Raw genomic sequence first — 13,715 nt, 5'->3', positions numbered from 1 at the left:
GCGGAAAAATCCGCATTTCTAAGTATTTTCTATGAGACTGGGGACGCTCTGGAAAAAAACGCAAAAAATATGCGCAAAAAACGCACGGAAAACGTGCTGAAAAAAATGCGCGTTTTCTGGGAAAGAGTCTGGTTTTCTGTCAGGAATTTTCTGCATACGTGGGTACATAGCCTGAAACCCTACCATGTATCAAATGACCTCAATGTGAATAAGGGCAGAGCAAGACGGGACCCTCACTGACACACTTATCCATGGGAAGCTATACAGAGAAAATGAATAGCTCAGAAAGGCAGGCCATGCCTCCATTTGTACAAATTACATGAGATTACAGAAAAACCAAATAAATGAGCTGGACTATAAACTGGTATACAGTTGTGTGAAAAAAGTGTTTGCCCCCTACCTGATTTCCTATTCTTTTCCTATTCTTTTGTTTGTCACACTTAAATATTTCAGATCACCAAACAAATTTAAATATTACAAAAAGATAACACAATTAAGCACAAAATGCAGTTTTTAAATTAATGCCTTTATTATTAAGTTAAGATATTCATTGCTGGAATAGAAAGCGATCAAAAAATGTTTTATAACCTAAAATGATACCAATAAAAGCTTCATCTCATCCAGCAAAAATCTAGTCGCTCACATGACTCTGTAGGCTGAAATATAGAAAAATTTCAAAATATGGCGATGCAAAACTTTTCTTTGTAGTAAAAGCGTTTTTTAGTATGCGTTAGTAGTCAAACATAAAAACCTATTTAAATGTAGAATCGCTGTAATCACACTGACCCAAAGTATAACGTCGTCTTAAATCATTTATACTGTATGAGAAATGGCGTAAAAAATAAACACTGTCTGGTCTATGATCCAGCTTGACTCCATGTTTATAAATGTGCTTCAAAGCACTTTCAATCACAGTTTCTGCACCTCTGAAAAGAAGGAAACTGCCTTATTATAGTGGATTGATCTGTATGGGATTTCATCTCAATCACATCATTCGGAGATTTGGATGGAAACCCCGATGTAAGTGCTCAGCGTAGAACACCAGATAAGTGTGATCCAAAATTTATGTAAAATGTTCCCAATAAAAGCTTCATAACAGTCCACAAAAAACCTAAGTCCCCACCACTCAGGTCCATCATCTGTCAATGGCAATATAGGGGCTTTCACATTACTGGTAAGTTAACACAAAGTCTCTGGAAAAGCGAAATGACTCCTCGCCCTCCAAAAGAGATCCAGCAAATTCTGTGCTCCTAAATCCAAATGCCCCTCTCCCTTCTGAGCCCCAGTGTGAGTAAATTGCAGCTATTGTCCACGTTTATCAGTACTGTAGCAATGAGAGCCTGCTTAATTTGCAAAATGCATGTCTCCAGAAGCATGAGCTGAGCTCAGTACATGGGCACTACTATGTACTGGGCACTACAATGGCAAATTTTCAAGTTTTACTCAGCAACATCCATTGCTGCTTATTTCTGGGCAAAAACAATTGAGTCATAATTGTCACTACATTGGTAGATACATTCTAAGAGGAGTGTAATTTCCAAAATAAGGACTCTTCAGTGGGGATTCTGCTCTTTTGAAGCTTAGGGGCTCTGTTTATGGTGTTCACAAACTTTTCAAGGAAAATCTGTGCTCCAAGAGTCAAATTGCACTACTTCCCCTCCGAGTCTCACCATGTGGCCAAACAGTATTGTACAGCCACATATGGGATATTGCCACGTGCAGCAGAAATTGTGCGGAAAATAAGTGCCATTTTTACAAAATTTTCATATTTTCAGTAAAATTTTTGATATTTTCATAAATGTGCACAAATTAAGTCAACCAATATTTACCACAAACATGAAGTACAATGTGTCACGAAAAAATTGTCTCAGAACCACTGGAATATATTGAAGTGTTCCAGAGTTTTTACGACTTAAAGTGAGACTGATCAGAATTGAAAAAAATGGCTTGGTCAGGAAGGTAATAGCAGCTTGGGGGTGAATAGGATAATGAATAAACATCTACAAAATATCAGTAGGGATGTCTTTACATTCTGTCTTAAGCTAATTATTGCCAACAGTGTCTGATGATCAAGGAACACGCCTTTGACAAGTGTGATTTGTAACACCAAGTTATCAATTTAATCATACCTTTCCATGTGGAATAACAGGAACTACTCAGAAAGTATTTACAAAATATCGTCCAGAATTATTATTTCATGGGAACTGTGGGTCCTATTCATAATTTTCATTTTGTTTAAGTCACCTTTATTTTTTTGTCTTGTGGTAGTTGCTTATGTTTTTGTGCCAAAATCTCTAAAATGGTGAACATGGTTCTTTTTTTGAATGTTAGAGTTGGAAGGGATTTTCAGGGTCATTATGTCAAACCCTCTTCTCAATGCAGGATTCACTAAACCATCTCAGATGTCTGTCTAGTCTCTGTTTAAAGAATTCCATTGAAGGAGAACTTACCACCTCTCATGGCAGCCTGTTCCATTCATTGATCACCCTCACTGTCAAAAAGTTTTTTCTAATATCTAATCTGTATCTTCTATCTTTTAGAAGCATTCCATTGTTTCTCATTTTTCCATGTGCCAATGATGATCCCACTATGCTGTGACATTCCTCCAGATATTTGTAGACAGCTCTTAAGTCTCCTCTTAGTCTTATATTTTGCAAGCTAAACATTCCCAGATCCTTTAATATTCAGTTCGCTCACCATCCTGGTAGCTCTTCTCTGAACTTGCTCCAGTTTTTTTATGCATTTTTTAAAATGTGGTCTTCAGAGCTGGGCTCTGTATTCCAGATCAGATCTGACCGAGGAGTAGAGGAGGATAATTACTTCACATGATCTAGACTCTATGCTTCTTTAATACATCCCAGAATTGTGTTTGCCTTTTTTGCTGCTGTATCACACTGTTGACTCTTGTCCAGTCTGTGATCTATTAGCAAACCCATGTCTTTATCACACATGCTGTTGCTTAGTTCTTTTCCTCCCATTCTGTAGATTTCATACATCTTATTTTCGTTTTTTCTTGCCCAAATGTAGAATTTTGCATTACTGCCTGCTAACTACTATTCTATTAGTCACTGCCCCTTGTTTAAGCTTATGTAAATCCTTCTGAATCCTTTCTCTGTCTTCTCTAGTGTTAGCTATCCCTCCTAGCTTTGCATCGTCTGCAAATTGTATTAGTTTACCTCCAGTTCACTTATCTAGATCATTTATAAAAATGATGAATAACACTGGGGCCAGGACAGTGCCTTGTGGTACCCTATTTGAAACACTCTTCCAACAGGATGTGCAACCGTTTGTTACAACTCTCTGAGCACAATCACTGAGCCAATTATGAATCCACTTAACCATAGTCTTGTCAATATCATACTTGGTCATTTTATCAATAAGGATAGAGTGAGATACTTTATCAAATGCTTTGCTTAAGTTGAGATATACTATATCTACCACACTTCCTTGTTCTACCCAGTCAGAGATTCCATCATAGAAGGAATTTAGATTAGTCTGTTATGACTTGTTTGCTACAAACCCATGCTGGCTCTGGTTAATTACTATATTCTTATCCAAATACTTACATACATGCTATTTAATAATTTGTTCAAAGATTTTTCCTGATATAGAAGTAAGGCTCACTGGCCTGTAATTTCCTGGCTCCATCTTATTTCCTTTTTTGAAGATAGGGAGATTTGCCCTTCTCCAATCTTCTGAGACTTCTCTTGTTCTCCAGGAATTTTCAAACATTCTGGCTAGTGGTTCTGCAATTTCCTCTGCTGTCTCTTTCATCTGGACCAGGAGATTATAATTCATTTAAAATAGTTAAGTGTTCCCTCTGCTCTTTATTTTTAATTACTACATTTAATGTGACTTTTTAGCATGAAAAGTTGCATGTTCCAATATAATGTGCGTGCAAAATTTTAAATGTACATAAAATCACTCCAGAGAGAGGGAGACTGGAATATGTTTGCTCAAAAACATTGTGACTTTTTAAAAAGTCGCAATTGATAAATCAACTGAAAACATCTGGAAACCCCAAACTCCTCCCAAAATGGCAAGCTTAAAGAAAAACAAAGCTAGCAAACATATAAAATAGATCTTAGAAAAATACAATTTAATAGTACAGTAGAATAAGGTGAAAATAAAAACAAACAAAACATTAGTCTTTACTAATAAAAGGACCATCCTTTGTCTTGTCTTATGGCTAGAAGCTCTCAAGTAGTACAGTGCAGATCTATGAAATACTGTATTTTAACTGATCTATCTATTTTTAAGGGGTGTGCATTTCATAAGAACAAAGTCTCACCGCGTGGGTTCAACAGCTTCAAAAAAAAAAGTTTAAATACTCCTCTATCTCTAATACAACTAATTAATTGAATAGGATCTTCTCTCCTGTGCCAAGTCCCCTAATGAAGCTCCACTAAACTGAAATTGATATAAAAATAATCACATTCATTATTTAGATCTTCTGTTTGTACTCTTTTTATAGAGGTTTAAGTGAATGGTCTCAGATGGGACTTTTTTTTTTTATTAGACACCTATTTGTAAAAGTTACAAGTATAATTTAAACACAGTAGATCCTGATCCTTGCAATAAAAGCCGAACCAAAGCTTTGCTATACTTCAGCTAAAGCTCCAACAATGAGCACAATATATTTAATCAACAGTCAAAACTGCTTGTTGAGGAAAGGGTACAAAATCCCAAATCAGTCAGTAGTGTAGTCTGTATTTTTATTCACATTTTAATGCAATTCACCTGTAAACTATCTGTTTAGCTTAGTGCTTCCGTCAGTATTGACCTACTTCAGGTATTTTTGCATTTATACTAGAACAAACCAATGCAATTTATCATAGATTTTTACAGTATTTACTCCTCACAGATGCCAGGTGTAGTCTGTAGTGAAGAAAATCTCCAGTATAGTTAGGATTTTGTGATCCACCAGCTACTATTGTTGCTCTGAAATAAAAATGAAGTCCAGGTGGGTATAGAAATTATTTTCAGCCGATATAGAAGAACATGCCACTTTAGCAGTTTTCACCTGAAGAGACCCATTCGCCCACCATAATTGTAAATTGTTAGCTTGGGTATACATCCCTATTATTTACTGACTCATTTTTGCCTTAAAAAGAACCATAATTTTATGACTGGTACACTCTTCAGAAGAAATTCCTCTTAAATCACTTTACAACTCAGAAGGTCTTTTTTTTTTAAAGAAAGAATATTTTTTTTACTTTTTTAATGTTTTATTGTGTTTTTTTGAGCAGCTAACTATAAATTGCATTGTGCACATGTGTATTCTGTATACGTCAGTTCTATGGTAGAGTACCCAGACAAGAGGTTCATTCTGCGTGGAGTGTCTAAACTGATTACCCCGCCAGCTTTCCACACATAATTAGACTTTAAACATATATTATCAGCATAGATTCAGACTTGAAAGTATAAATGAGAAGGATTAGAGTTTTCAGAACACAAAGTGACATTTTAATGAAATATTTTTCTTGAGAGCATTGTTTAACCTCTATGACTAGGATAACATGGATGAACGCTGGCATAATAGTCATAGTGGATTCTGGCTTATTATCCAATAAACAATAGTCTGCTTTTCAAGTGGCCCCACTTCTTAATGAGAGAGTCTCCTCAATGAGCGCACCGAAGGGCTCATGCAATACAATAACTCAAGTATTTGTTCTCAGACTGTGCTGAACACTCATGGAAAACATGAAGAACTCAAGAATGGGGTTTCATGTTCAACTCTTACTTTTCATATCCTGCAAGTGTTTTTTGCTGCCAAAATCATTTAAACCTAGAGCCATAAATTATAAATTTCTCATTAATATAACTTACAAAAAGGTGGCCTTTATTATTAATTTATTACATTTTTTGAGCCAGAAATGTACAGACAGATTTTGGCTATTATTACATGTCCAATAAAAAGAAACCACACAGTGTCATGATTCTCTTATATTCCCCATTATAGTTGGCAGGCATATGACCACACACATGTAAGGCCTGTTTCACACTTCAGTTTTTTGACGTCAGTTGAAATCCGCTAGAGTAAAAAAACGGATCCGTTTCCATTTGACAACAAACGGATGCACCGGATTCGTTTTTCGACGGATCTGTTTCAGCCACCATTGACTGAAATTAAAGCAGTAGGACTCTGGAAAAGGAGAGAGAGAGAAAGAAAGAGAGATAAAAAGAACGGTAGCATGAAGGGATATTCTTCCGGGCCATGCTCAGTATAAAAAGACGGATCCGTTGGTGGATTCCGTCAATTAACGGTTGGCAACGGATCCGTCGCCCATAGGTGTCCATTATAAAGCATGGCGGACAGCGACCGATCCATTGCTATCCGCTGTTTTAACGCAGACAATAAACGTTTCATTGTCCATCCACTCAAGATAGCCGACGACAAAATTATGACGGATCCATCCAAAACCGGATGCAACGGATGACCTTCCGTCAGAATCCGCCACTAATGCAAGTCAATTGGTAAAAAATAACGGATCCGCAAAAAAATGGCGGATCCGTTTTTTTGCAAAACGGCAGATTTTGACTGATGCCAAGCAACTGAAGTGTGAAACAGGCCTAATTTTGTATGCTACTGGGACAACTAGACTCAACAGAAGAATCTTGAGAGAAGCCGTATAACTTTTGTCTGCATTTGATTGTAAGCATGGAAAGCTCGGGGAATCTTGAAAGCAAGTGTACCACATCCTGTCATTATTTGGCAGACTACAGTCGCATACAGTGACTGCAGACTCTTATCTCTGCCTGAGCAATGAAGGGGTTGCCTAGCTGAGAATATTCATTGTTATATACCTTATTATAAGAGAGGTCAGTATATTAATTTATGATTAAGAGTGGAGAACATTTGCAAAGAGCATCTGTTGCAATGAAAGACCTGCCCTGTCTTACATGACGATACTGAAGGAAAATTGAGCAATTTCCACCACAAGGGAGTTGTAGGAGTGCTCTTATATGCACTAGATTGTCAGCTAATCCTGACATTTATCTAATGTACAGTATATTCACATATACTGTACACATATGCTGAGACAACTGTATAAAAATTAGAGATGAGCAATCACTTCAAGTAAAATTGAAATTTGACTTGAATTTCAACAAAAATTCACCAGAATCATTTCAACAGTATTATTTTTTTTCAAAATAGCAATCAGGACGGGATTAATAAAAATAAAAACAAGTCCTCACCTTGGCACTCACTTATCTTTTTTGATTCTGTCACCAGGGTGGTCTTCACTGGGCCATTTTTTAGTGTTTTCCGGTAAGTGCTTTCTTTGGCATCTCTTGTGCTGGTTAGGCTGTGAAATCACGAAATCATGAAACCTCATAACGTCGCAGCCTAGAAAACACAGGGAATGCCAAAGCTGTTGGGTTCCAGGCTGAGCTGTTGGGCTGGGAATGCAGGAAAATGCCTAAGATGTCCCAGTGAAGACCACAGTGACCAGACCAAAGAAGACAACTGGACCAAAGCAACAATGCTAGACAGGATAATACAGGTGAGATTTGGGTCAATATAATTTTTTCATTGTATTTTACTTATTTTTTATGCTCTTGGGTCTTTAGAGCACTCAGGCCATAATGATATACATTCAATTCACATATAATAAATTCAATAGAAATCTAATTTCCAGGACAAAATCGAACAAAATACAAAAGTTCTGTTTTGGCAGTATTGATCATTACTACCATAATTCAAAATAAACAATCCAAGGCTTAGAATCAGAGTGAAATTAGATATTTTATTGCAGTACAAGGGCTCTTTAATTTTTGTTTGTAATGTGACAACATGTATCACCCTGAAATAAAGATTTTCGTCAAATCAGCAAAGTAGCATTGGAATATGATGTAAGCTATACACTTGCAAAAACAGCACTTTTCTGTAAACAGTTACCTTTGCCAAATCTTTTCTTTGCAGAAAACCACGCATACTATACAGTTGTGGCCAAAAGTACTGACACCCCTGCAATTCTGTCAGATAATACTCAGTTTCTTCCTGAAAATGATTGCAAACACAAATTCTTTGGTATTATTATCTTCATTTAATTTGTCTTAAATGAAAATACACAAAAAGAATTGTCCTAAAGCCAAATTGGATATAATTCCACACCAAACATAAAAAAGAGGGTGGACAAAAGTATTGGCACTGTTCGAAATATCATGTGATGCTTCTCTAATTTGTGTAATTAACAGCACCTGTAACTTACCTGTGGCACCTAACAGGTGTTGGCAATAACTAAATCACACTTGCAGCCAGTTGACATGGATTAAAGTTGACTCAACCTCTGTCCTGTGTCCTTGTGTGTACCACATTGAGCATGGAGAAAAGAAAGAAGACCAAAGAACTGTCTGAGGACTTGAGAAACCAAATTGTGAGGAAGCATGAGCAATCTCAAGGCTACAAGTCCATCTCCAAAGACCTGAATGTTTCTGTGTCTACCGTGCGCAGTGTCATCAAGAAGTTTAAAGCCCATGGCACTGTGGCTAACCTCCCTAGATGTGGACGAAAAAGAAAAATTGACAAGAGATTTCAACGCAAGATTGTGCGGATGTTGGATAAAGAACCTCGACTAACATCCAAACAAGTTCAAGCTGCCCTGCAGTCTGAGGGTACAACAGTGTCAACCCGTACTATCCTTCGGCGTCTGAATGAAAAGGGACTGTATGGTAGGAGACCCAGGAAGACCCCACTTTTTACCCCGAGACATAAAAAAGCCAGGCTGGAGTTTGCCAAAACTTACCTGAAAAAGCCTAAAACGTTTTGGAAGAATGTTCTCTGGTCAGATGAGACAAAAGTAGAGCTTTTTGGGCAAAGGCATCAATATAGAGTTTACAGGAGAAAAAAAAGAGGCATTCAAAGAAAAAAACACGGTCCCTACAGTCAAACATGGCAGAGATTCCCTGATGTTTTGAGGTTGCTTTGCTGCCTCTGGCACTGGACTGCTTGACCGTGTGCATGGCGTTATGAAGTCTGAAGACTACCAACAAATTTTGCAGCATAATGTAGGGCGCAGTGTGAGAAAGCTGGGGCTCCCTCAGAGGTCATGGGTCTTCCAGCAGGACAATGACCCAAAACACACTTCGAAAAGCACTAGAAAATGGCTTGAGAGAAAGCACTGGAGACTTCAAAGGTAGCCAGCAATGAGTCCAGACCTGAATCCCATAAAACACCTGTGGAGAGATCTAAAAATGGCAGTTTGGAGAAGGCACCCTTCAAATATCAGGGACCTGGAGCAGTTTGCCAAAGAACAATGGTCTAAAATTCCAGCAGAGCATTGTAAGAAACTCATTGATGGTTACCGGAAGCGGTTGGTCGCAGTTATTTTGGCTAAAGGTTGTACAACCAAGTATTAGGCTGAGGGTGCCAATACTTTTGTCTGGCCCATATTTGGAGTTTTGTGTGAAATGATTAACGTTTTGCTTTTTGCTTCATTCTCTTTTGTGTTTTTTCATTTAAGACAAATTAAATGAAGATAATAATACCAAAGAATTTGTGATTGCAATCATTTTCAGGAAGAAACTGAGTATTATCTGACAGAATTGCAGGGGTGTCAATACTTTTGGCCACAACTGTATATATTCAAATTTAGCCATTTCCAACTCCTTATAGCTACAATAGCTTTACATTAGCTACAACTAAACTGAAGTATCTCCTGGTATCAGTATTTGGGTACTTTAAAACCATTTTATTCATTCCATGGTTTATAATGGGTACTTAGATACAGCCTGTAAGGTTTAATTATATGTGAGAATGAATGTAGTCCCCATTCCTTAAAACCTATGTTTCTATTTCAGGTTTACAGGAACAAATTTACCACCCCCAGTCATCAGCAGCAAGAATTGGCTACGAATTCACTTCACTTCTGATGGCAATCATAGACAGAAGGGTTTCAGTGCACAATACCAAGGTGAGTGAAAATCGCAGAATTTACATATAACGAAATTGTTTTTACAACCAATTTTTAATTGGTGAAAAATCAACCTAAGCATCAGACTCTGCCTTGAAAGTCAAAAATGTTTAAATACAGAACTGACGTCATGTAAGTAGATAAGTAAGATAAATCAGTCTTGTTGTAGTGGAAATGGTATATTTCTGGGCAAATTGTGTATTGAGCTATGTTGCACTTACAGTAAATGCGCTTAAAATATTAGAGGAAATTGCTCCTCTAAGGAACCCTACTGTTAGCCAGTATAGTTCCCACTATGGTGCACTTGTTGCAACCACTTATCTTCACCTATCTGAATGGCTGCCAAGCAAAATTACAATTTCCTTCCCAACCATTTGAAGGGATCCCAGAACCAGTACCAAAATCTATGACAAGCTGAATATGTAGACCAGTGTTCCCCAACTCCAGTTCTCAAAAGCCTCCAACGGTTCATGTTTTCAGGATTTCCCTTAAAATTGCACAGGTGAGATCTGCTCATCTGAACAGGCAATATTCCACTATCTGGGCGATACTAAGGAAATCCTTAAAACCTGACTTGTTGGTGGCTCTTGAGGACTGGAATTGGGGAACACTGATGTAGACTATGGACAACCCTTTCATGTGAGGGTCCTGAACACCTCCTACACCCTTGAGAGTTTGGTATCGGCAGTTTCGGCTGATATTAGTCTAATACGTAATGGGGACCTTTAGTTACACTTTGCATTCTTTGTATTTGTGTGTCAATCTAAGTGTAGCAAGAAATGGTTCAGCACCAGAAATGCTTAGATAGGAATTTTTCAATTGACTTTTTTCAATTAATTTGTCACAAATGATGTTGCACGCCATATTTTTGCTATAATTATTATTATTTATATAGCACCATTGATTCCATGGTGCTGTACATGAGAAGGGGTTACATACAAATTACAGATCTCACTTGCGGTAAACAAACTAACAATGACAGACTGATACAGAGGGGAGAGAGGACCCTGCCCTTTCAGGCTTACATTCTACAGGATGGTGGGGAAGGAGACAGTAGGTTGGGAGGTTGCAGCAGTTTCGGTGTTGATGGGGCGATATCTCCAGTAGTGGTGAGGAGGTAGCGGGGTCATTGCAGGCTGTAGGCTTTCTTGAAGAGGTGGGTTTTCAGGTTCCGTCTGAAGGATCTGAATGTGGTTGATAGTCGGACATGTTGGGGCAAAGAATTAGTTTTGAAATATGCCCAGTTTTAATTGAAGTGGGTAAGGGTTTTGTCTTTCCTACATGTTTATCAAGTTTTCAGAAAAAAATAGTGAGCCAATTCTATTCTAGCAGACATAGATTGATGTACAGTGGCTAAGGGGTTAGCATCATTGCTTTGCAGTACTGGGATCATGTGTTCAAATTCCACCAAGTACAACATCTGCAAGGAGTTGTATGTTCTCCCCGTTTTTGTTTGGATTTCCTCCGGATCTCCCTCCGATTTCCTCCCACCCTGCAAAGACATAGTGATAGGAAATGTACAGTAGATTGTGAGCCCCAATTGGGACAGGGATGATGTCTGTAAAGAGTTGTGGATATGACAGTGCTATATTACTGAGGAAAGTGAGACCAGAATGCACCATATCAATTCTTAAATATGTGCATTTTCATCAGTTTGGCCCAACTTATAGTTTTACACTGAGATATGAAACACCAATCTTAATAAATGTGTACTTTTTGCTATTTTTTAGGTCAGGCGGCATAATTTAGTCTTGTTTATTACAGTATGCCGACTTTTGCCATATAAATGATTCATGAGAAGATGTATCTGTTTCCTTAGTCTATCAAGCTTTTGCAGTTGTTTTCACAGAAGCACAAATATCCCAAAAGGCAGAACTGACATGCTGTGCTTTTTGTCATTTGAGTTTTTTCATTACTGTTTGACAATACTAATCTTTGGAAGCATTGAGGTTTCGCATTTAACAAAGCCGCAGTGAGGTAGTCATAAAGCATAGCGAAGATTTATTTAACGAGAAGATGATAAACTGAGAGTTTCTGTCATTAAGAGTACAAGTAATACTGACAAAGTTGTAACCTGAATCTCCTGAGCCCCAATACAAAATTGGGAACAGACACCCCTCCTATTAAGTATAATTTATAGGCAGTGGATCCCCTCTAATGGCCTGGGGGCAACTTCTTCATCTGCCTTCCCCTATAGCTGTGGCTTTAAACAGTAAGACTAACGAGCACTAGGTATTCTCTATTCAGTAGATGTTAGGCACTGGCCTAGTTTTCATGCTATTATGGGCTCTGAGCCATAATGGTCACACCTTTACAGCAAAATACATACCAGATTTGTGGTGGAAATTTGACGTAAATGCAAGGAAAATCTGAAGTTGCATATCTCAATATGCCCACCGGCTTTACTGGCCAAATGTATGCTAACTGTATCGCTCATCTTTATTTAACCCTGGGCAAAGGTTTAGCTTAGTTTTCATTTCACAAAGAAGTTTTATACTGTTTTTTTTCCCAGGAGTTGATAGATAATGTTTAGCCAAGTAGTCCCTCTGCCGTCCTCTCATTCCCAACTGTGAACAAGCTACATCCTCGATGATCCTCTGCCACACCCTGGTACACCCAAGTCCTTTTGGTGTACTTTTGTTGGTTTATGTTGGCAATAAAACCAATAATGTAATGAAAGTAAGCTGGACTATACTTTACAATGCAGTTGTAGACAAATGTTACACAATATGTGGTATGTTTGCTTGTAAATAAGAGCTACCAGAAGATGTATATTTGATAGGTATTCCATTTAAAGGGGCTGTCCCATCTTGAAAGAAACATCTGCAGTCGATTGCCAAATCAAGATAGTATGTGATGCACACAGTCACAGGGAACCTGTATTCCCTGTGCATGTGAGCACATCTATGTGATTTCCTTACCTGTGGTCATGTGTTCACTAGTTCATCCAAGTTTTATTAAAGAGTATACTCCCTAGTATACTTACAGTGGTCACAGGCTCACTAGTTTCATCTGACTTATCTTTTATTGAAGAGTATACTCACTAGTATACTCACTGTGGTCACATGCTCTCTAGTTTCATCCGACTTCTCTTTTAGTGAAGAGTATACTCAGTATGGTCATGTGCTCACTAGTTTCATCTGACTTCTCTGTCATTGAAAAGTATGCTCACTAGTATACTCACTCTGGTCACATGCTCACTACTTTCATCTGACTTATCTTTTATTGAAGAGTATACTCACTATTGTACTCACTATGGTCATATGCTCACTAGTTTCATCTGATTTCTCTTTTATTGAAGAGTGTACTGTGAGAATCATGTGGGAATAGTGGATATGGGCAGGTATATCTCACCCAGATTCCTTTCCTATGTGGCCTACTCTGGTGAGTATCGCACCTGGTTCCTAATGAATAATGGGAGGTGGATATAAAAGGATGCCAGGTGGTTGTGTGAGTGTCTCAGCCTGGGAACACAGAGAGCCTGTCTGTGTGAGAGACACGCGGGAGTGAAAGCAGTGCCCACTGCAACTGTGGTTTGGCTGGACGGGAGAAGCCCGCCAGTTGGTAGTTAGGTTGTACTTTGTTTAGTTAGTGCCGGACAGGCAAGGATTTGTTTTATATTTTTATTTTCTTTATGCATTGCTTTCACCATTAATAAACCTGACCCAGTGTCAGTTATACCCGAATCCCAGCTCTGCACCTGAGTTTCATGCTGAATGCACGTGACCTTTGACCCCAGCAAAGGCGATCCCGGAGTGTTTTATCACAGTACTCACTAGTATAATAACTGTGGTCACA

General features: G+C 38.2%; 1 protein-coding gene across 1 annotated transcript in view; it reads left to right on the top strand.

Moving 5' to 3' along the window:
• The window catches only part of CSMD2 (CUB and Sushi multiple domains 2), a 1,542,159-nt gene that overhangs the window by 973,370 nt on the left and 555,074 nt on the right, over nucleotides 1–13,715 (top strand). The window contains exon 6 of the mRNA XM_073571899.1: nucleotides 9,805–9,917. Coding sequence (XP_073428000.1) covers nucleotides 9,805–9,917 — 113 coding nt within the window. The remainder of the gene's footprint in view (nucleotides 1–9,804; nucleotides 9,918–13,715) is intronic.

Source organism: Dendrobates tinctorius, unplaced genomic scaffold (genome assembly GCF_039654945.1).
Source record: "Dendrobates tinctorius isolate UK_male_01 unplaced genomic scaffold, ASM3965494v1 ptg000007l, whole genome shotgun sequence".
Lineage (NCBI taxonomy): Eukaryota > Metazoa > Chordata > Amphibia > Anura > Dendrobatidae > Dendrobates > Dendrobates tinctorius.
This window is presented reverse-complemented; position numbering and strand designations above follow the sequence as displayed.